At 37.4% G+C, this 21,938-nt stretch overlaps 1 protein-coding gene and 2 pseudogenes across 1 annotated transcript; 2 read left to right on the top strand and 1 right to left on the bottom strand.

Moving 5' to 3' along the window:
- Nucleotides 1-1,352: 1,352 nt before the first annotated feature.
- On the top strand, nt 1,353-4,235 carry LOC113338529. Its single transcript, XM_026583931.1, has 5 exons — nt 1,353-1,422; nt 1,817-1,953; nt 2,056-2,928; nt 3,084-3,269; nt 3,333-4,235. Exons 1-5 carry the CDS (start codon nt 1,353-1,355, stop codon nt 4,233-4,235), a joined length of 2,169 nt encoding a protein of 722 aa, XP_026439716.1.
- Nucleotides 4,236-5,957: 1,722 nt separating this feature from the next.
- Nucleotides 5,958-11,120, top strand: LOC113338344 (annotated as a pseudogene).
- Nucleotides 11,121-11,723: 603 nt separating this feature from the next.
- LOC113338528 lies at nt 11,724-17,009 on the bottom strand (annotated as a pseudogene).
- Between the last annotated feature and the right edge of the window lie 4,929 nt (nt 17,010-21,938).

Here is a 21,938-nt window from a genome sequence, read left to right as displayed (position 1 = left end):
GATCCTATGCCGCCGCTGTCTGGCGGTGCCTCAGCTTCTTCCTCCGCTCCTTCTCCACCTCTTTCATCTGCTCCCAAGGTGTTAGAGGGTTCTTCTCAGGGAGGTGATTTGCGTGTTGGTGCTATGAATAAGTCAGTGGAGAATTTTTCTCCCCTGATTGATCGGGATGTGGTGACGGTTAATGGCTCAGATGCTAATCCCGTGTCTGGATCTAAGAAGATCTCTTGGGCTGAGATAGCAGCCAAATTTAATTCTGCTATACCCTTGAGGAAGGAGAAGCTGATTGCTTACAGTGCTCCACAAATGTTTAATGGTAAGAAAGCTTATGCGGCCTCTTTGTCAGATTTCGAAGATGATATTAAACAGTTTGGGAAATTGGTTGTTGGAGCTTTCGTTAGTCGTCGGTTACCTTTTTACTTTGTCAAAAATTCTTTGAAGAGGATATGACGATTGAAAGGAGATGTTAAAATGACTTTACATAGTGATTCTACCTTTGTATTTGAGTTTAGTTGTGATGAAGATAGACAATCTGTTCTTGAGACTGGCCATGATTATATTGCTAGCAGACTCTTCATGATTAGACATTGGTCTCCTCTAGTTGAACAAATGGTTGAAGATCTAAAAACTATTCTTTTCTGGTTCACTTTGAGGAAATTTTTTTTGTTTATGTGGAATAAAAAGGGCATTGGTATTATTGCTAGTTATTTGGGTGTTCCTTTAATGACTGACAAGAGAACTCTTGAAAGATCCAGGATGAATTTTGCAAGAGTCTGTGTGGAGATTGACACTTACTATGATTTCCCTAGTGAGATTCCTGTGGTGATAGATGGGAAAGAAGCTTTTCAGGTAGCTGTTGAATGCTCTTGGAAACATCCTAAATGCTCAAGATATCAGACTTTTGGTCATTCTGATGCTAAGTTTCCTACTGGGCTACAGAAGGAGGCTACACCTCAGAAGGTTAAAGCAACCACTAAACCTCAAAGAACTGAATGGGTTAAGAAGGTGTAAACAGTGATAAAGGGAATAATTCTGTGGTTCAACCTGTTTCTACTGTAGTAGAGGAGGTTATGGTTAATAATATTTCTGGTGTCAATGAGATCCAAGTCTTTCCTGAGGTTACTCCTCATGTTGTTGAATTGGTGTTGGGGAGTAGAAAGAGGATGTTTGATGAAAGAGACTTGATTCAAGGTTCATATATTCCTACTTCTAATTATGGTATTGGAGTTGTAACTAATGTTCCTACCAAGAATGCTTGTGAGGTTTTGATGGATGTTTCTAAAGCTATTGAGAAGATGAATAGTTGAGGCTTCTCTGTTATTAATGTCTCAACTGCTGAAAATCTGGACCCTAATATGGTGACCCAGCACCAAGCTATTTCTGTTGGTTGCAAAGCTAGAGATTCATCTGCAAAGAAGCATGCAAGTAGCGAGGAGTATCCATCTTAAAGGTACAGATTTAAAGAAATCTGCTAGAGGTAGAAAGACTAAACCTCTATTAGATAATGATGTTTAAACTTGGTAATTGGAATATTAGGGGGTTGAATGATCCCCTGAAACAAGTAGAAGTTAGGAATTTAATTAGGAAGAATAATTTATCTATTTTAGGTATTGTAGAGACTCATGTTCATAGTCTTAATAAAGATAGAATAAGAGGGCTACCAATCCTAATTGGCATTTTGTTGATAATTACTTTCATAATGACTCTGGTTGTATTTGGGTTGGTTGGGACCCATTAGCAGTTCAGATTTATGTTTTTTTCTCCTCTTCTTAAATCCTGTTTGTTGAGGTAATCACTTGCAGGGGCTTGAAATTTGCAGTGGGGTTTGTGTATGGTAGTAATGATGGAACTGTGAGACAACAAATCTGGAATGATATTCTGCAGTTCACTCTGGCAAACGCTCTTTCTTTATTAGTGGTGAGGGACTACAATTCTATCTTATATCCTAATGAGAAGGTTGGTGGTATTGTTACTCGTCAGAATTATCTTTTTTTTTGGAACTGCATTCAAGACAACCATCTATTTGATTTATCTTTTTCTGGTTGCTTTCACACTTAGACCAATGGTCACACTGATGATAATAGAATTTTATCCAAGATTGACAGAGTTATTGTTAATTTGGATTGGGTTAGTCATTTCTCAGACTCAAAAGCTGATTTTTTGGAAGCTGGGATTTCTGACCATTCTCCTGTTGTTGTTGTTTCTATTTTAGAGAATAGGGTTCATGGGCCTTCTTCATTTAAATTATTTAAATTTATGACTGAGGAGGTTGATTTTATGGATCTTGTAAGGTCTGTTTGGGAGGAACCAGTTAGAGGTAATCCCATGTTTGTTATTATTACTAAACTTAAAAGAGTCAAATCTAGAATAATTTTATGGAAGAAGAAGAGATTCAAGAACATTCATTCTCATTTTGAGAATGCTAAAGTTTTAATGAACTCTATTCAACAGCACATCCAACATAATCCTCTATGTGTTGAATCTGCTCAACAGGAGAAGTCTGCTATGAAGCATTATGCAAAGGTGGCTAAGTATGAGGAGTCTGTGGCTAAACATAAGTCTAGGGTTAAATGGATTGATTTGGGAGACTCCAACACCCATTTCTTCCATAACTCTACGAAAGAAAGGTACTCCAGAAATAACATCCTCACCCTTTTATCTAGACAGAATGTGTTGCTGCAGGAAGACACTGAAATTGCTGCCGAGTGCATTGATTTTTATTATTCTATGTTTGATAATTCTTCTTCAACCTTTGTGGATGATCAAGAGTTTTTTGATTCCATCAACTTTGAGAGTATTCTTAGTGATCATGATAAGACTGATCTTGTTAGACCTATTACTAGGGATGAAGTGGTTTTGGCTTTGTCTTCTATTGGGTCTAGAAAATCCCCTGGAATGGGTTTTCTAGATGGTTTTTTAAGGCTTGTTGGGGTATTGTAAGGGATGACTTTACTGCTGCAGTTCAGAACTTCTTCGAGGTGAATTCTGCCTTTCTCACCCTAGTTGCTAAAAAACCTAATTTTAATTCTGTTATGGATTATAGACCTAGATCATGTTGTAATTTTCTTTACAAATGCTTGACTAAGATAATCTCTTTGAGAATGAAACATGTTCTTGGTAAGCTCATTAATTCAAATCAGTCAGCTTTCATCTCTGGTAGAACTAACCAGGATAATGTGTTCTTGGCACATGAATTATTAAGAAATTATCATAGAACTATTGGATCTCCTAGGTGTGCCCTTAAAATAGATTTAAAGAAGGATTATGACACAGTTAGTTGGAGAGCTGTGATAATTACTCTCAAGAAATTTGGTTTTTCTGATATTTTCATTTAGTGGATCAGTAGCCCCATTTCCTCTTCTAGGTTCTCTACTATGATTAATGGTTCTCCCTATGGTTTCTTTGGAGCTAAGAGGGGTCTTCGCCAAGGATGCCCTTTGTCCCCTTACTTATTTGTCATGGTAATGGAGATCTTAAGTGTTTGTCTCAAGAAACAAGTTGAAGCTGGTGACTATGGTCTTCATCCTAAGTGCCATCAAACTGCTCTCACTCATCTCTGTTTTGCAGATGATGTTTTGGTTTTCTGTAAAGGTGATCTTCAGTCTACTTCTGCTTTTAATACAGCTATTCAGCAATTCATTGCTTGTTCTAGTCTGGAGGTTAGCAAGGAAAAGTCTTCATCGTTCTCCTCTGCAGTCAATGAAGTGAATCTTCAAAATATCTTATCTTGCCTTGATTGTGGAGATGGGGACTTGCCTGTGAGGTATCTCGGCCTTACCTTACTCACTACTAGACTTTCTTTTAAAGATTGTATTTCTCTCATAGATAAAGTAACTAATATGGTGCAATGTTGGAAGTATATTTCCCTCACTTATGCTGGTAGGCTTGCTTTAATAAAACATGTCTTACATGGAATGGTTTTCTACTGGTTATCTTGTTTTACTCTTCCTAAGAAGGCCATCCACTGCCTTAATTCTATTTTTAAGAGATTTCTTTGTGCTGGTGCTACCTTGTACAAGAAGACTAACTTCCTTATCAGCTGGGATAATGTTTGCACTACTTATAAGGAGGGAGGACTAGCCATTAGAGATATTCAAACTACTAATGAAGCTGCTGGGATGAGACATATATGGGAGTTAGTTTCTGAGAAGGAGTCAGTCTGTACTGATTGGATAAAATCTAATCTCATCAAAGACAAGGACTTCTGGAGCTTAAAATGTCCTCAGGATGCCTCATAGAGCTGGAGAAACATCCTTGGTCAGAGGGAGGCAGATGCTAAATTTATGAGAGTTATTATTGGTAATCGTCAATATACTTCTTTTCTCACTGGCCTCTGGCACCCAAATGAAAGACTTTTAGATTGGATTCCAGAGGATATTGCTAACTCGATGTTCTTAAGGAGGGATTGCAGAGTCTCTGAGTACATTGAGGGGGATGACTGGAAGCTTCCTCATACTGAGGACATTCTGGTGGATGCTATATTCAGCAAAATTAGATATGTTAAGGTGGAGGGTTTGGAGAAGGATACTTTGATTTGGTCTCCTATTACCTCTGGGAAGTTTACTGTCAAAGACACTTATAAAGTTTTAAAAGGGACCAGGGATTCTCCTACTTGGCATAAACTGGTCTGGTTCAAATTGCATATCCCTAAACATTCTTTTATATCTTGGGTTGCTCTGCATCACAGACTTAAAACTAAAAGCAGGCTTATACAATGGTGAGTGGAAGTTTCCCCTACTTGTAATCTTTGTAACCAAGGTATTGAAGATGACAACCACCTGTTTTTACTTTTCCCTTATTCTTCACAAATCTGACAGGGCCTTCTTTTAAAAATGAGTTTTATGACTGGCCAAAGACCTACTTAGAGGGAGGAGATTCAATGGTGTGTTAATTCTTTCTCTGGCTCTTCTGTTATAGATATTATCAGAAGATTAACTTTCAATAGCTATGTGTATCACATTTGGAAGGAAAGAAATTCCAGACAATTTAAGCAGCAGCAGATGCCAACTGATCAGGTTAGTTGGATGATTATACATGATGTGAAGTTGCAAATGTCTGTTCAGAAAATTGATGTTGATGATAATTCTCAGAGTAGATACTTTTCTCATCTTTGGAATATTTCTTGTGTGTTCCACCTCAAAGTGGAGCTTAGATGCCAATGGCTGAGACCTGAGGGTAATACTATCGTGATTAATTCTGATGGATCCCTGAAAGATGATGTTGGGGGTTATGGAGCTATTCTAAGAGATAATCCTGAAAATTGTCTGATGGAAGTTGTCGGGTCTGGTACTGCAATTTTTGTTCTTGGTCATGAGTTGCAGGGAGTTCAAATTGGTCTTATGGCTGCTGTTAGTAGAGGTTTTAGAATAACCCACTTATGCCTGGATTCTCAAGCTGCAGTGGTGTTGTTTAACAGTACTAATCCCACTCCTCCCTGGAATGTTTTATATATCTGGAGATACATTGTCAAGTTAAGAAGACACTTTGATTGTTTGAAGATAGAGCATGTTTATAGGGAAACAAACAGAGCTGCTGACTGGTTAGCTGGGTTATACCCCCTCTACTTTTGAAGTTCTTGATTGGGCTAGTTTGGGAGATAAGATTCCTGGAATACTTCACGATGACAGTAGCCAAAAGATTTACTACAGTCTGTCATTTTTGGACTTTTGTGCAGACTAGGCCTGTCTAGTTTGGTTTTGTTCTTCTTTGTTGTGTTTTTCTTTCTTTTTCTGTTGGGTTAGGGGCCTTTCTCCCTTGTTGATCGTGTCAAAATTAAAAAAAAAAATTTACTGCTCAGTATAACTTTTTTTTTTAAATTATTTTATTTTTTCACATGAACCAATATTTTTACTGCTCAGTATTTTTACCTTTTTTTTTTCACATGCGCCACAAAAGATAAAAATGGTTTTATATGACCCTTTGAGCGTGTTCCCAACGGACCCAACCTGCCATGGCTTAAAAGGAAAATGCCGATTAGTTTGAGTGAGACTCTGAGAAAGAAAGAAAAAAGTGAACCCTAAAAAGAGAAAACCGAAATCCTACGTCGCTCGGTTTATCTTTCCATCTCTTCCTCTTATATCTCTCGAAACTCTAGAGATTGTTTCCTCTTTGATCAGTGATAAAATCATCTCAGTTGCTCATTCTCAAGAACTTCAAAATCAGGTAATGTTTTTTCATTGATTTTTTTTTTTTTTTTTTTTTTTTTTTTTTTTTTTTTTGTTTCTTCTAGCAACTTGAATTAGTTTTATTCTAGCAGTATCTATGTTGGGTTGCGGAAGATCTTGTAATTTCCACTGTTCATTAATGTTTTTGTGAAAGTGCCGAATTGATGTTTGTGAAATTGTCTGTGTCATTTGGTGGATCCTGTATTCAGAGGCAGTTGGGGTTGATACTTGCAATTCTATTTCAGAGTACTGGCGAGGTCCACCTAAGTTTAAGTGCAGGTATAACTACTCACCGACGTTACAAATTCAGTGATGGGCATTGTAATTTCAAGGCCTGTAGCCATAAAATTGAATGATTGCTGTTCTAAGTACTACCTGAAAGGCGTTGGCCAACACTACAAATTCAGTGACATGGTCGTACAGGGTCATTAGCTTCATGGTTGAGTGGACGAACCCACTCACTTTGAACTATCTATTTTCATATATGCACGGTCACCAACCATGTAAATATCATACATGCCACTAGGGGCCTAAGAAAGAAGTTTCAAGCATTCTTGAGCTTTCTTTGTAGTCTGTCACATTCGTTTGAACTATTTATTTCTGAAGCAAAACCCTTGGAAAATCTCATACCTCAAGTAGTGTTACTTTGGCAGTACTGACGCAACTGATTTTAAGGTGAAGCAAGCTTCTAACTGTTAGGTAATTCTGATGCAAGTGGGCTGAGTGGTACAGTTGATGTGGCAGGAGATATGGGTGATGCAGTTAATATAGGAGGTGTCTTGTTGTAGTGGTAGTCGATGTGGTGGGTGAAACCGGGTCTTGGTGGGGGATTTGGTGTCTGTAGGTGAATCAAGGGAGGCAGTAAATGCTGTAGGTGTTTCCTTGGATGACGTAGCTAGCTCGTGGTGGCCAAAAAAAATTGGCATCAGTGAGCTTAAATGCAGTCTTGATTCCTTGCTTGGGAGATAATTCGGCAGCAAAATTTGATATTAGCTTAGTTCGGTTTGTTTTATGTCTTTAATACATTGTTGTATTAAGAAAAAAGCATACCTCCTCGTGCTAACTATAGTGTAGTATTATTATACAGTAGAATATACATGAATAGGTTTAGATATTGTGACTAGGACAGCATTTCATATAATAATGTCTGTGTAAGAAGTGAAATGAACCTAAAATGGTGATGTGTGCTTGTTCAAAAAAACCAAAAAGGATAATCATAAACATGCTTACCAAACAGTATTTGATATAAACCATTTTTCTTAAGATAATCAATTATTGGAAAAAATTGTTTGTTAAAATTTAGTACAAAAATGATTATATTAAAATCATTTATCTGTTAATCATAAATTTACCAACAAAGGCCAAAATACTTGTTAATAAGAACCCTTCTTTCTTTCAGGTCTTTAGGTTCTTAAAGAGTGCTCTTGCAGGATTTCTGAAGAAGAAATTTTGATATAAAAAGATGGTGTTTGGTCAAGTAGTTATCGGTCCACCAGGTTCAGGCAAGACCACTTATTGCAATGGCATGTCTCAGTTCCTCAGACTCATTGGGAGGTAATTAACTGTTCGTTGGAATAAAGGTTACTTTTTTTATTGCATAATTTGAGCTACTTGAAGTTGTGGGTAGAAGAAAACATGTGAGGTTTGGTTGTATAAATGTCCGGGTACATTTTGTTTTGTTATGTTTCTCAAATTTGACGGGGAAGTTGTCAACTTGGCCTTACAGGAAAGTAGCTGTTATCAATTTGGATCCTGCCAATGATGCATTACCGTATCCTAAAACATTTTTATTTTTCTTCTGTGTGTTTTTGCAAAGTTTAGGTTAATTTGATTATTAGGAAGAAGGGTTTTACATTTTTTGTGGTTTAGCATTCTTGCTTCCTTTACATTAAGATATACAGGTACGAGTGCGCTGTTAATATTGAAGACCTCATAAAGCTTAGTGATGTGATGGTTGAGCATTCTCTTGGTCCTAATGGAGGTAAATTCTAATGCTGAGCTGGTTATTTCTTATACTATATGTGGTAGTCGGTTATGTATGACCTAAAGATTTAGAAAGGATTAGAGTTAGTTTCAAGGTTGTATCTAAAGGATAAAAGCCAAGAACATAGCAATCAATACCTGATCAGCGGTTCTGCTATGATGTAGTGTTGACTTCCATACTTTCGATGGGCACTTCAAATCTATGACATCAATACCCTTTTTATATGTGAATATTAGTACATGACCTTTGTTATGCTATAATCAGGTCTTGTGTACTGTATGGATTATTTGGAGAAGAACGTGGACTGGTTAGAGTCTAAATTGGCGCCTCTAATAAAAGGTGATTATGTTATGCACTTGCGCTGTACCATTTCCGTAACACAAAACCTAGGATTACAGTTAGCACTTGTGGATTTCTATCAATAAGCAATCTCAATATTTTGGTTAACAGAAATGGTCAAATGTTGCAGATCATTATCTTCTGTTTGACTTCCCCGGCCAAGTGGAGCTCTTTTTTCTTCATTCAAATGCCAAAAACGTTATTGAAAAACTCATAAAGAAGTTGGATTTGAGGGTATGATATGTGAATGTCAATGTATAGTATATAGCAGTTTTCAACAGAACGTTTATTTTTGTATATCAAATTTGGAATATTTTTGGAATGCTTTTATCGATCTTTTTCATTTTTTATTTTTTTTTGTGTTTCTCTAATTTTATGCTATTTCTATGCAGTTGACTGCTATCCACTTGGTTGATGCCCATCTGTGCAGTGATCCTGGGAAATATGTGAGTGCGTAGCTACTCTCGCTGTCAACCATGTTGCATCTAGAACTTCCACACATCAATGTTTTATCTAAGATTGATCTCATCGAGAGCTACGGGAAGCTAGGTCTTGCCTTAACCATCCTTTTCTGATATTAAGTGGAAAACAACTATTTGAATTTTGCATAAGATTTGGATAAATTACATCAACTAATAGTTATTGTCATTATTTGCAGCCTTTAACCTTGATTTTTATACAGATGTTGAAGATTTATCTTATTTACAATACCATCTTGATCAAGACCCTCGATCTGCTAAGTACGGGTGCGGTGTTCGTTCCAACTTATTTATGTAACATTTAAGTAGCAAAGCATTTGCGATGCTCTCTCCTAAGTTTGTAAGGTGAAGGAGATAACACAATAGGTGCTAGCGTACTATTCAACACTTTTAGAGACCAATGAATAATTCCCAGCTTTTGATTTAACGATAATTCATTACACTCCTTTTATTTTATTTTTTTATAATGAGCATTTTAGTGTTTTAATTTCTCGAACTAATTTGTTTGTTAAAGACGAGGAAGAAAAATCCTTGTAATTTTAGCATTGGTTTTTGAAGCACTCCTTTTCTGATTGCAGGAAGCTTACAAAGCAGTTGTGTGAAGTGGTAGAAGACCATAGTCTTGTAATTTCTCAACCTTAGATATCCAGGCACTTTTTTCTCCTGGTTGATCATGTTATCCTTTTGAAGGCTCATCCTTCTCTAATAACTTCTGTCTCACTTCAGGATAAAGAGAGTGTTGGAAATCTTGTGAAACTGATAGACAAGAGCAACGGATATATATTTGCTGGTATAGATGCGAGTGTAGTTGAGTTCAGCAAAATTGCAGTTCGTCCTCTTGATTGGGACTACTATAGATATCCTTTCTTCTTTCCCTTGCTTTATATTACAGAGAAATTGCTGTTCTATTTTGCTTTTGCTGGTTAGGTGTGAATATGTTGCAAACCAGATTCCCAGAGTTGGTGGTCTTGATAGTCTTACCAATATCTTTTAGGAAATCCTTCCACCTGTCTGTATACTTTCTTTATCTTTCCTTTTCCTGAAAGGATGCCAGTATATTCTACCCTATTCTGAGGCTCTGCTTTGGCATGTCATAAAAATTTACATTACTTGCATCTTGAAGCACGCAATCTTTTGTTGGCAATAGGGCCTGCGTCGGGTTGTTCATGTTTCACACCAATGGCACTTGTGCGACTGTCATATTGTTTATATTTGTTAGGACTCCATGCTCATACTTGTATTCGCATAGTGCGCCATTTGATAGTGTACCTTCATGCCTATTCTGACGTTCTATCTCATGGACTGTCAGTGAAGTACCTTGGGTTGACGTGGAGATTAGATTAACCAAACCAAGCTGATTTTCTTGTATTGAAAAACCTAGTTCACTAGTAAGTGCTCCATAAATTAGGTAGGAAATGGATACCAGAGCAGTTGCCGTGGTCTTGTTAGTTCTTGGATCTTTCATTTTGCTTCTCTCTTTTGTTGTGCTCCATCTGGTTGAGAATTTAAGATGAAAACTTGGGTAACATTTTCTTAACTAAGCAGATCTTACAACAGCTGCAGTGCAGGAGAAATATATGAAGGATGATGATGTGGATTTCGATGTATAGTTGGTGTACTATTAATGTCTCCCATTCTCTTCTTCCGATGCATAAGGATTGGGTGAGGGATGGTATTGCAAGTGCTTCACAGGATGGAACTGTTATTATATGAACTGTTGCAAAAGGAGTTCAGCGGAAATGTAAAATTTTGAATTGTAATGCTCCTGTTTGGAGAATTTCGTAGTCTCTTACTGGTAATATTTTGGCTGTGGCCGATGGTAACAACAATGTTACATTGTGGAAAGAAGCAGTCGATAGAGAATGGCGGCAGGCGACAACATTCGCCTTGCAATACACGTACACCAACTTAAGTCTGGTTGTCAGCTGCTGTCTAAACGCCTGCATCCAGTATAACCGACAATAAGTTACTATCCATACATTTGTGGTGCTTGCGTCCAGTCTCAGCCTCATGCTCTCATGTCTAGCTCGATGTTGATTTTGCCTGTCGTGAAACTTCATCCCATTGCAAACAGATCAAACTTATTTTATGTTAATCCTGTTTGATTGTCACCATCATATCTTATCACCATTTCCCATTCTATGAATTGGCAAATATTGCGAAACACAGTGTCAACCTATAATTTTTGCACTAAATACACACTTGCAGAGAATAAGATATGAATAAGAAGAAAATCAGAAAATCACAGTCAGCATGGAAGGAAATACTAAGCACGGAATGATATCAGACGGCCATTATATTTTAGATCAAGAAAGCACAGAATAAACTATACCGAAGTTTTACAAACAAAAATATGAAAGGAACAATACTATTCTTAAATTGCACAAAACGGGAGTTCGGTTATTTAGACCTGTATCTTTTGACTCTTTGCTGAATGGTTTATAACCAACTAGAAATAACCGCCTGAATTCAGTTCTGCAAAATCCTATCTAAAAAGGAAAGGTTTTCTTTTCCTGGCAAGCAAAAACAGGATCTCTATATAAACAAAGAACTATTTGGATGATCGACTGACATACCAATTCCTGGTATGTCAAAACAAACAATGGACCAACTCTACGCCAATCAAAACAAACAATGTAAACACTATCACATATGAAGACAGAAGAATTAATGTTGGATCCATATAGATTTTCAGGATTAATGCTAGATTCATAAGATATTTCCAAATAAGTAACCAAGTTAAACATATTTACGCCCTCTGGAAAAAGAAGAAAACAAAAACCTAGACCTCTAAGTGCTTAAATGGAGCCTAACCTAACATAGTAGAGAGCTTGAATAAAAATCAAGGACAACATATTTAAGTACATCCAAGAAACTCAGATTATTATGATTTAACTCACTCTTGAAAACAAAAGTATACATCCCATACCTCTCCCTCCATCTTTCTGACCCACCCCATGCTTGTTTTAGAATCATTTCTTCAACTCTTCATCTGATGACGAGGAAGACCACCTGCACCACCAGACATGTCTGGACAAACCTCAGATATTGCCTTGTTTGCAGCGTGAAGTTTAGCCCTGATTTCGTCTACATTATCTCCTGCAGATGCCTGTTTGAGTTTAGATAGGGCGTCTCCAATCTCCTTAACAACCTCTGCTGAGATCTTACCTTTATATTCGCTTAAGCTCTTCTCAATGTTGTAGATACTTGTTACTGCAATTTTCTTAATTCCTATTAATCCTAAAACTGGATGCGTGACATGACTGAAAATTTCCTTTATTCCATTGGGCTCATTGGGCACTGCTATATGCACAAAGCCGCGATCTCCCCAAGTGTCCCCCTTCGATTCCTTGATTTTTAATATTACTTGACCTTCATAGTAATAGCATCCTATGACACAAACTGCATGCTTCACCAAAGCCTCAGGTAACTCATATGGAGTTTCATCGACATAGTAAATACCCCCTTTATGCTTGTTATATGTAGGATTATTGGAGAAAATTGAATTATAAACAGCAACCACCGGCTGCTTGTTCAGAGCACAAAGAATATCTTGAAGGTCGAATTGGTTTACAGAATACCCGACGACAGAATATCCGTCTATCCATGCAACACTAGGTTGACTAATATCACAGGCTTGTACCTTGGATGTATAAGGGTAATCCTTTTCTGCACACACACCATGAAATTTCATACACCAATAAGCAAAATGTGGATTTGCTCCTTTACAACCATCCAACACGGCACAATCAACTCACTGTTGTGCAGATAATCTTATCAGTCGGCCCGTGTATATGAAATATAAACTTTCAACTGCGGATATACAAGAAGCAGCCCAACAACTACCACATAAACCCTGATCCATGATTGGTGATACTGCCCCTTCTGCAAACCAATCAATTTGACGAGGGAGAAAGGAATCTGAAAATATCTCTTTATCCTTTTTAATATGTAGATCCTCTTCTCTAATTATCATATCCGTTTTTCTATCAGAAATACTTAGAGAAGATGTGATTGTTATCGGTTGTAATTTACCAAATAGTCTAATCTTGCTATAAACAGTAAAAATACCACTAGCATCAACAGAAAAAACAATTTCAATCTGAGGCAATCCTCTAGGTGCAGGGGGCATACTCATTAGCTTATGTTCTTCTAGTAAATTATCTTCGGAACATAATTCAGAATTACTCTCAAACACGCGTACACAAGCTTGAAACTGACTATCTTTTATTGTTGAAAATAACTGCACATAAAAACCAATAACCGTACTCAGAATTATAGTGCAAAGAATAAAAGGTATACAACAAACACCGTTGACGGATAAAGATAGAGTACATGGAATAAATGGGTGGAATATCATGTCTTCTAGATTTGTGGTGCATTAGATGCTACAGCCAAATATGTTCAGTGGGACTTATTTATCATCAGATTTGTCAATATGGAGGTTCTTGGATAATGGTAAGTGATATAAATTTCATATTAGATACTAGAGAAAAAAAAGGGGGCAATGAGCAGAATGTAGTGCTGGTCCATTCATACAAGGGTCATTCAGAACTTATAATTGGTGAATCTGAATTTTATAGGAATCCTATTCACTTGGACAAACAGGAGAGAGTGAAATGAGAACAGACAAAGATAAGTAAGCAGATGAAAAGAGAAAAAAAGTGAACTATGCACTAACCTGTGATCTCGTGGTTGGAATTTGTGTATTCCTGTTGATAATCCTGGTAAAGATACCACCGAGAGTCTCAATATCATAAGAAAAATGAGTGACATCGGATAATACAAGAGTTTTAACGTCTCCACGTTCGATACCACCCTGGACCGCAGCACCTGTAACAACGGCTTCACCACGATTCACCATTTTACTTAGGCTCTTCCCAAAGATATCGGACACTAGCTGCTGGATTATCGGTAGTCTTGTCATTCCTCCAACTAGAATAACTTCATCAATGTCTTCCACTGGGACACCAGCATCCTTCAAACAGCTCATGCATAGGTTCTTAATTCTTTCAATTAAATGGTCGACAAGTGACTCCATCATTGACCTAGTTATGGTGATGTTCAAGTGCTTAGCTCCTGCAGCATCAGCTGTGATGAGAGGCAAGTTGATCTCAGTCTGGGAGGTAGATGACAGTTCAATCTTAGCTTTCTCAACTGCCTCTCTGAGCCTCTGGAGAGCCAATCCATCCTTTGACAAATCGATTGATTCAATTCTCTTAAACTCGCTCACCAAGTACTCCAACAGGGTGTTATCAAAATCATCGCCACCCAAGAGTGTATCACCACTAGTAGCTTTCACCTGTGTGTAACAAAGCCAGTTAATAATAACAAGGAAATATGTAGCGCAGCTAGTTAATAATATTCAAGGAAATAAGCATAAGAGTTGCAATAAGAAAAACTGTCACATATTTACCTCAACAAAACCGTTGAAGAACTCAAGGATAGAAACCTTGAAGGTTCCACCACCAAGATAAAAAACTGCTATGAGTCCCTCATTATTAAGCCCATAAGAAAGAGCAGCTGCAGATGGATCATTAACGAGTCTTTCAACCTTTATCCCAGCACATTTTGCTGCATCCGTTGTGGCTAGTCTCTGCGCATTATTAAAGGACGCTGGAACACTGATTACAGCTCTGAATACAAACTGTCCAAGATAGAGCTCCGCCATTTCCCTCATCTTTATGAGTACGTAAGCATTAATTTGGCTGGGTGAATATGTGTTTCCATTAGCCTCAACCCACGCTTCACCATTTGGAGCCTTAACAATCTTGTAAGGAACCATCTTCATCATTTTCTGTATGTGGGAGTCACCAAAGCGTCTGCCAATTATACGCTTTGCACCAAAGATGGTGTTGGATGGGTCAGTCACTGCCTGAAGCTTGGCTGGGATGCCCACAAGCAACTTTCCTGTCTCGTTGAAGGCAATAACAGAAGGTGTGCTTCGTTTTCCCTCATAATATAAAATCACCTTCGGGATCTGTCGAAACACCAATAACCATCAGTCCAATACATAATTTGCATCCCAAGGAGATAAAGAATAAAAACACAGGAACAAACCAACTTGCTAAAGATCTAAACTTACATTTCCTTCTATGACTGACACGGACGAGTTTGTTGTTCCGAGATCAATACCAATCACATAATTATCAGGAAGCATTGAGCAAAGTATTTTTGTGCTCCGGCAGAACAACCTTGTGAAGATACCAAGAGATAGAGGAACGTCATCCAGCAATAGAAGCTCTTTAACATCTCCGCGTAGGATACTGCCCTGGATTGCAGCACCCATTGCAACCGCCTCATCGGAATTCACTCTTTTAGTTGGGCTCTTGCCAAAGATCTCAGATGCTACTCGCTGAATTAGAGGTACTCTAGTCATTCCTCCAACTAGAATAACCTCATCGATGTCCTCCACTGACGCGCCAGCATCCTTCAAACAGCTCATGCACAGCTTCTTGGATCTTTCAATCAAATGAGTCACAACTGACTCCAGGTTGATCAAAGTCTGGGAGGTAGAAGACAGTTCAATCTTAGCTTTCTGAGCTGCCTCTCTAAACCTCTGAAGAGCCAATTCATCCTTTGACAAATCGATTGATTCAATACTCTTGAACTCGCTCAGCAAGTACTCCAACAGCGTGTTCTCAAACTCATTGCCACCCAAGAATGTAACACTGTTGGTAGCTTTTACCTGAGTAGCAAAGCCAGTTAGTTAATAAGATCCAAGGAAATAAGCATAAGTCATATAGCAGAAACACAATTAGTTAATAATAGTTAAGGAAACAAGCATAAGTCATATAGCAGAAACACAAGTCACATGTTTACCTCAAAAACACCGTTGGAAATCTCAAGGATAGAAACATCAAAGATTCCACCAGCAAGATTAAAAACTGCTACGAGTCCCTCCTTACAATTAAGCCCATAAGAAAGAGCAGCTGCACTCACTGATGATTCTGAGGACATTTAAACCAGCAATTCGCCCAGCATCCTTCGTAGCTTGTCTTTGCGCATAATTGAAGTAAGCAGGGACAATAATGACAGCTTTGGAGACGCTCTTTTCAAGATAGGACTCAGCGGTCTCCTTCATCTTAGTGAGTATATAAGCATTAATTTGACTGGGTGAGTAAGTACTCCCATTAGCCTCAATCCACGCTTCACCATTTGGAGCCTTAACAACCTTGTATGGAACCAATTTTATCTCTTTCTGTGTCTGGGGGTCATCGTAAAGTCTACCAATAATACGCGTCGTACCGAAGAAGGTGTTGGTTAAGTTAGTCCTCGCCTGATGTTTGGCTAGGACACCCACAAACAGTTCTCCCTTCTGGTTGAAGGTAACAACAGAAGGTGTGGTCCGCTCACCCTCAGAGTTTTCAATCACTTTAGGGCTCTGCAAAAACAGCAGTAACCGTTAGTCAAATACACAATATACATCTCAAGGAGATAAAGTATAAACACACAGTAGCAAACCAACTTGCAAAAGAAGTAAACTTACATCCCCTTCCATTACTGCCACACACGAGTTACTGACTCCAAGATGAATACCAATCACATCATCATCAGCAAAAGGTTTCAAGCTGCCCAGAAAAATATTATTTAGTACTAGCAAAAGCAGTTGACAAAGGAAACCACTTCATCACATAAAACTACAATTCTATTACGGAGTACAAATGATAATCTTTCACACACATACCTCACTACAAGAAAAGTTGGATTAAGCGACCAGGCATTTTTGGTTGGAAAAGCCCATATTGAGTCGCTCTAACCCTTAAAGCGACTTAATTTGGCTCTCGCTCTCGAGTTGCTAAAGGTGGGATTTCTACAAGTCTAGAGCAGCTAGGCAATCGCTTTAGTAATCAAACAACTATCATGTAGCGTCTCTTTTCTTAATTGCTTCATGGCTAAACCGACCTCCCTAGAGCAAGCAAAATAGTGATCGCTTTAAAGCTAGACCAACCAAAATACAGCAAGTAAAACGTTGATCACTTCATAGATAGACCAACCATAATAGAGCAAGTGAAACGCCGATCGCTTCATAGATAGACCAACCATAATAATAGAGCAAGTGAAATACCTGAAGTTGGTTGCTTATATTTTTGAGCTACCAAACTTTTTGCCGGTGCCGGAAGTATCTGGCCGATTTCGATTTAGATAATCCCAAATTGAAATTAAAATTAAAATTAAAATTAAAATTGATACTAAAACAAATTATGAACCAAATTAAAAACTGAATCAAGTTTTATGATATCACATAGATCATTTACATCATTTCTTAAAAAAAAGACAAGATCTGTTGTTTGTTACTACATAAGATCAGTTTTACAGAACTTCAACACCAAAAAAAATTAAAAATCTAACAACACTTTTGTTTTAGTAAAACCTTTCTAGCCCTTAGACACACCGACTGCACACCAACACAACACCAGAGCCTGCAATACAACTGCCTAGCCATTGCTTCATGATTGGAAGGCCCCTTATCAAGGCCTCCGCAATTGTTCCAAGTCCAGCCTACAAAAAATAATAATCATAAGAACTAAAAACAAGACAATGCAAGTAAAGATGGATAAAGTAACCAATGGGTTTCCAGGAAAATACTAATAAGAAGAAACGTGTCTCCATACTTTGGTTATAATGCAGTCACAAGCACCCATCCATTTCTCCATTTGGGTCTCGGATCATCTGATCTGTGGTGAACAAAGAAAACTGTTATTGACTCCAGTAAAAGCATCTAAAATTGATTTTATCAAAAAACAATCCCACTTGACTACATAGTTAGATATACAGAACAAGTGAATTACCTATTACCTTTACTGGACTTTCCATGGTGATCTGTCCAATTGGTTTACCAAGTTCTGCACTGAATAGTGCTTCTCCGAGAGCTCTTTCAGTTTTCTTTACAGCCGAAAAAACGAGGGCCTGACGGGCAAACCAAACACGCGAATCTGGGAAGACTCTAGGCCATCAACCAACGCCCTCTTGGAAACCTCGTCCGAAGGGCAGTAGCATTGGTTGACACCAGTGTTGAACCTGAAACAAAAAAAGAATGATTGTATAAGCTCACAGATCATCCTCAAGCAAACTATGGTTCGTTCGTATTATGAATAAACTGATTCCATTTTTGTACATCAAAGGCATGGTCTAAAATATTCTTCTGATAAAATGATTCACTCATTTGAAAGGCAAGTTTGAATGATTGATCTGATAACGTGAAAGCAACATATGTACTAATTCACACTAATAAGAATAAGGAACTCACCATGTGCGATGGAAGGTGTTGAGATCTGTAAAAAAACAGTAACAAAGACAACCTTCTTCTGAAGGCCCTGCCAATTAAGCTTCATGTAAGCTGCAATGGCTGCCATTCGTTCCTCATCTCCACCAGTCTTCCTACAACAAAACAGTAAAGGTCAAACACATCTTCTTCACCCATACTGAAATAAGCACAACATCATTGCACAAATAAACACTAGCTCCCTTGGCAGTATCATTGTCCTAGAAGTGGTTATGTAACTAAGACTGAGTGGCATTGTTGTCGTAACTCTTGAGCATGTAAGATTGGCAGGAAGAATCAACTACAAGTTGAAATTAGTAATAAAGAACTAAGAGAAAGAGAGAGACAGAGTGAGTTACCTAAATTCCTTTTTCTTAATTGTCGTTGCCTCGCAGTCATGTTTTCATGAGCCACAGCCTTTGAGAATTGGGAACTATATGTAGCCATGTGAAATCCTCACAATCATGTTTTCTGGAATCTCTTTGTTTAAGAAACTGTGAATCTTACCGAGCATCTGTTGTAAGCTCAACAATTCAAGAAAAGTAAGCAAACCAACATAAAAGAGAAAAGAAAAATAAAAGTGAAGACTGGAGTCTGAGTTACCATGATTTCTATTATATCCGCACAAGTAAGCCATTTGTGCATTGAAGAATTCCTCCAGTTTAGATCGAAGATCCTAAAAGTGAGATGCAGACAAGATAATCAGTCAGTATCATATCAAAGTAGTCTCAAAATTTAAAAGGAAGCAAGAGATATACCCTAAGTATGCCTAAATCAACTTGTAAGTCCTCCTGGATTCATGAATTTTAGAAATATGTCTACACAGAATTCAACTGTTTGTGTTCCAGCAGTTTCAACTGTTTCCACATCCTCTTCAGCCAAAAAATTCGGATACACCAATCCAATACACATCCAAAACAATCATAAGTTCAAAAATAAGAAATGATATACAATCCCTAAGTCCAGTGAATACAACTAGAAGTAAATATTGCAATAACTTAATCAAATTCAATCCAATGAAGCTCCAAATTCAATTATTAATCCTAGAAAGAGGTTACATACAACAAAATAAAACAAATTAGCTGACTTAATCCTAGAAAGTGGTTACAAATTCTATAACAAATTAGCTGACACAACAAGAAATTCAACTGCAAGACTTTGATAACTTGCAATTCTAATACTTAAACGAGAAACAAAACCCTAATTACAATTTCATATGGCCCCAAAACACAAAACAGGAAATTAAAGTTCCAATTTCAAGAAACCGCAAAAAATAATCACAAAGATCCACTTACAGAGATCCATAATGTGATTCCTGCAACTCCTGCTTCTTTTATACATCCTCACGATATAAATTTCTTCAAGCCATAACTCAATTTGACCTCTCGATTTTCAACTGAAGAAGAGCAGAAAAGAAGAACGAAAAAGAAGAAAGAAGAAGAGAGAATAAGAAGAGAAAATGAGTTTCAAAGAAGCAGGTGAAGAGGGGGAGAGGAGACGGCGATGACGAGTAAAAGATGGGTTAAGTGAATTAGATTTTCTCAAGGAATGCCGCCGGTCATCGATCTATGGAGGAGACAAAGAGCAGAGAAGATGAAGATAGAGCAAAACAGATAGAGTTCGAGTGGTTGGGAGGGTTTGGTGGGTGAATGAAAGTGATGGACGGAGTTCGTTGGATCTATCCATACGGATTGAGAAAAGAATCTGACGGTTGAGATTTTATTTGTGATGCTCATACGGATTGAGACGCATTTGTGTTTCTTTTGTGTTAATACGAACTCATGTTTTCGGTTTAATTATCAACCTTTAACATGAAAAAAAATCCAAAAAAAATATAAATAAATTTAGAACATTATTTTCGACATTCTGATATAAAAAAATCCAAAAAATATATAAGAATGAATCGGGAAAACGAAAAATGAATTCGATAATTGGTGTGTTTCTTTGTGCTTTCTCTTTGTGTTTTTGTGTTTCGGGTTTGAATTTCGAATAGTCATGAAGTAATTTTTACAAGTCATACAGGTCATGAAGTAGATTTAGTTCACACTGGTAAACTCAGATTATAAGATTACTAGAGATGCACCACGAAATTCATGATGGTTCAGACTTCAAACTTAGCTGGATACATCATCAAAATCGATAAATATGAAGCTCAGTGTTGATTCGAACTCCAAATGTGGTATAACAACATACAAACTATGATCCAAGAACCTATGGGAGGGTTCTGACTTCAAACTTAGCATGATACATTATCGAAATCGATAAATATGAAGTTTAGTGTTGATTCGAACTCCAAATGTGGTATAACAACATACAAACTATGATCCATGAACCTCCGGGAGGGTTTCTGACTTCAAAACTTAGCATGATACATCATCGAAATCGATAAATATGAAGTTTAGTTTTGATTCAAACTTCAAATGTGGTATAACAACATACAAACTATGAGTCAAGAAGCTCTGGGAGGGTTCTGACTTCAAACTTAGCATGATACATCATCTAAATCGATAAATATGAAGCTCAGTGTTGATTCGAACTTCAAATGTGGTATAACGGAATACAAACTGTGAACCAAGAAGCTTCGGCAAGGTTCTGGCATATTGTACGCATACGATCGTAACCTGGCGGTGAGTGGACTACTATAAGTCCATCTACTTCGTACGAACGATGAATTCATCCATTTACAGGTAAGATTCCTTCGGAATATACCCTGAAACGTTAAACAATCCATGTTCTGGAATATTGTGCGCATACCTTGGCTCCGAGATCGTAACTTGTCCGTGAGTGGACTACTATAAGTGCATCTACTTCGTATGAACGATGAATTCATTTATTTACAGATAAGATTCCTTCGGAATATACCCTGAAACGTTAAACAAACCATGTTCTGGCATATTATACGCATACCGTGTATACATATCGTCAAGAAGTCTTGAAGCAATATCATGTTATGGCATATTGTACATTGGTACGTTCTTACATAGTTTCCGACTTATAGTAGTCCACTCCCGGCCATGTTTCGACCTCGGAGCCACTTTCTTTTTCGAAGTCGCCGGAAAAAGGTTTCATCCGTTATATATTAATGTTATCCAATCTCTCTCGGCCTCACTCAATTTCTCTTAGATTCCCATTGGTTTAATTATAAGGTTACCAATTAATTCAAATCAAATTTCCATCCACTTCATTTAATTTTATTTGTTACCGGTCAATCTTACCAAATTTGGTTGACGCATTCATTTTCAATCAGATATATCGGTTTTCTTCTAATTATTCATCATTTTAACCGTATGCGCCGATTGACTATAGTCAATTCACATGTTATCAATCAATTTTATTCAATATCACTCGACATCACTCGATTGCTCCTGGAGTCAATGGGTTTATATGGTTAACTATTAAATCAAATCGAACTTTCATTTAGTACACTTAATTTCTTTTTTTATCTGTCAGTTTTACTTTATGTTGGTCAACCTCACCCATTTTCTCTTGGATTACATCGGCTTCTCATGTTATTGATAATTTTAGCTGAATGTCCATACTCTTTAGTCAATTTCACTTGTTAGATATTAACCTTATCCAACATCGCTCGCTCCACACGATTTTCCTTGGATTCCATGGGTATAATTGTATTATTGCCTATTAATTTCAAATGAATTTCACCCGTTATTAATCAATTTTATTCAATAGTTACTCGATTTTTCTTGGATTCC

Source organism: Papaver somniferum, unplaced genomic scaffold, assembly GCF_003573695.1.
Source record: "Papaver somniferum cultivar HN1 unplaced genomic scaffold, ASM357369v1 unplaced-scaffold_19, whole genome shotgun sequence".
NCBI lineage: Eukaryota > Viridiplantae > Streptophyta > Magnoliopsida > Ranunculales > Papaveraceae > Papaver > Papaver somniferum.
This window is presented reverse-complemented; position numbering and strand designations above follow the sequence as displayed.

Excerpts from the sequence above, each read along its gene's own strand:
- LOC113338529 (XM_026583931.1), top strand. The coding sequence starts at position 1,353 with ATGGTGACCCAGCACCAAGCTATTTCTGTTGGTTGCAAAGCTAGAGAT. Across the intron at positions 1,423-1,816 it reads ATCTGCAAAGAAGCATGCAA|TGGGGTTTGTGTATGGTAGT; the intron begins GTAGCGAGGAGT and ends TGAAATTTGCAG. Across the intron at positions 3,270-3,332 it reads TAAAGAAGGATTATGACACA|TGGATCAGTAGCCCCATTTC; the intron begins GTTAGTTGGAGA and ends ATTTTCATTTAG.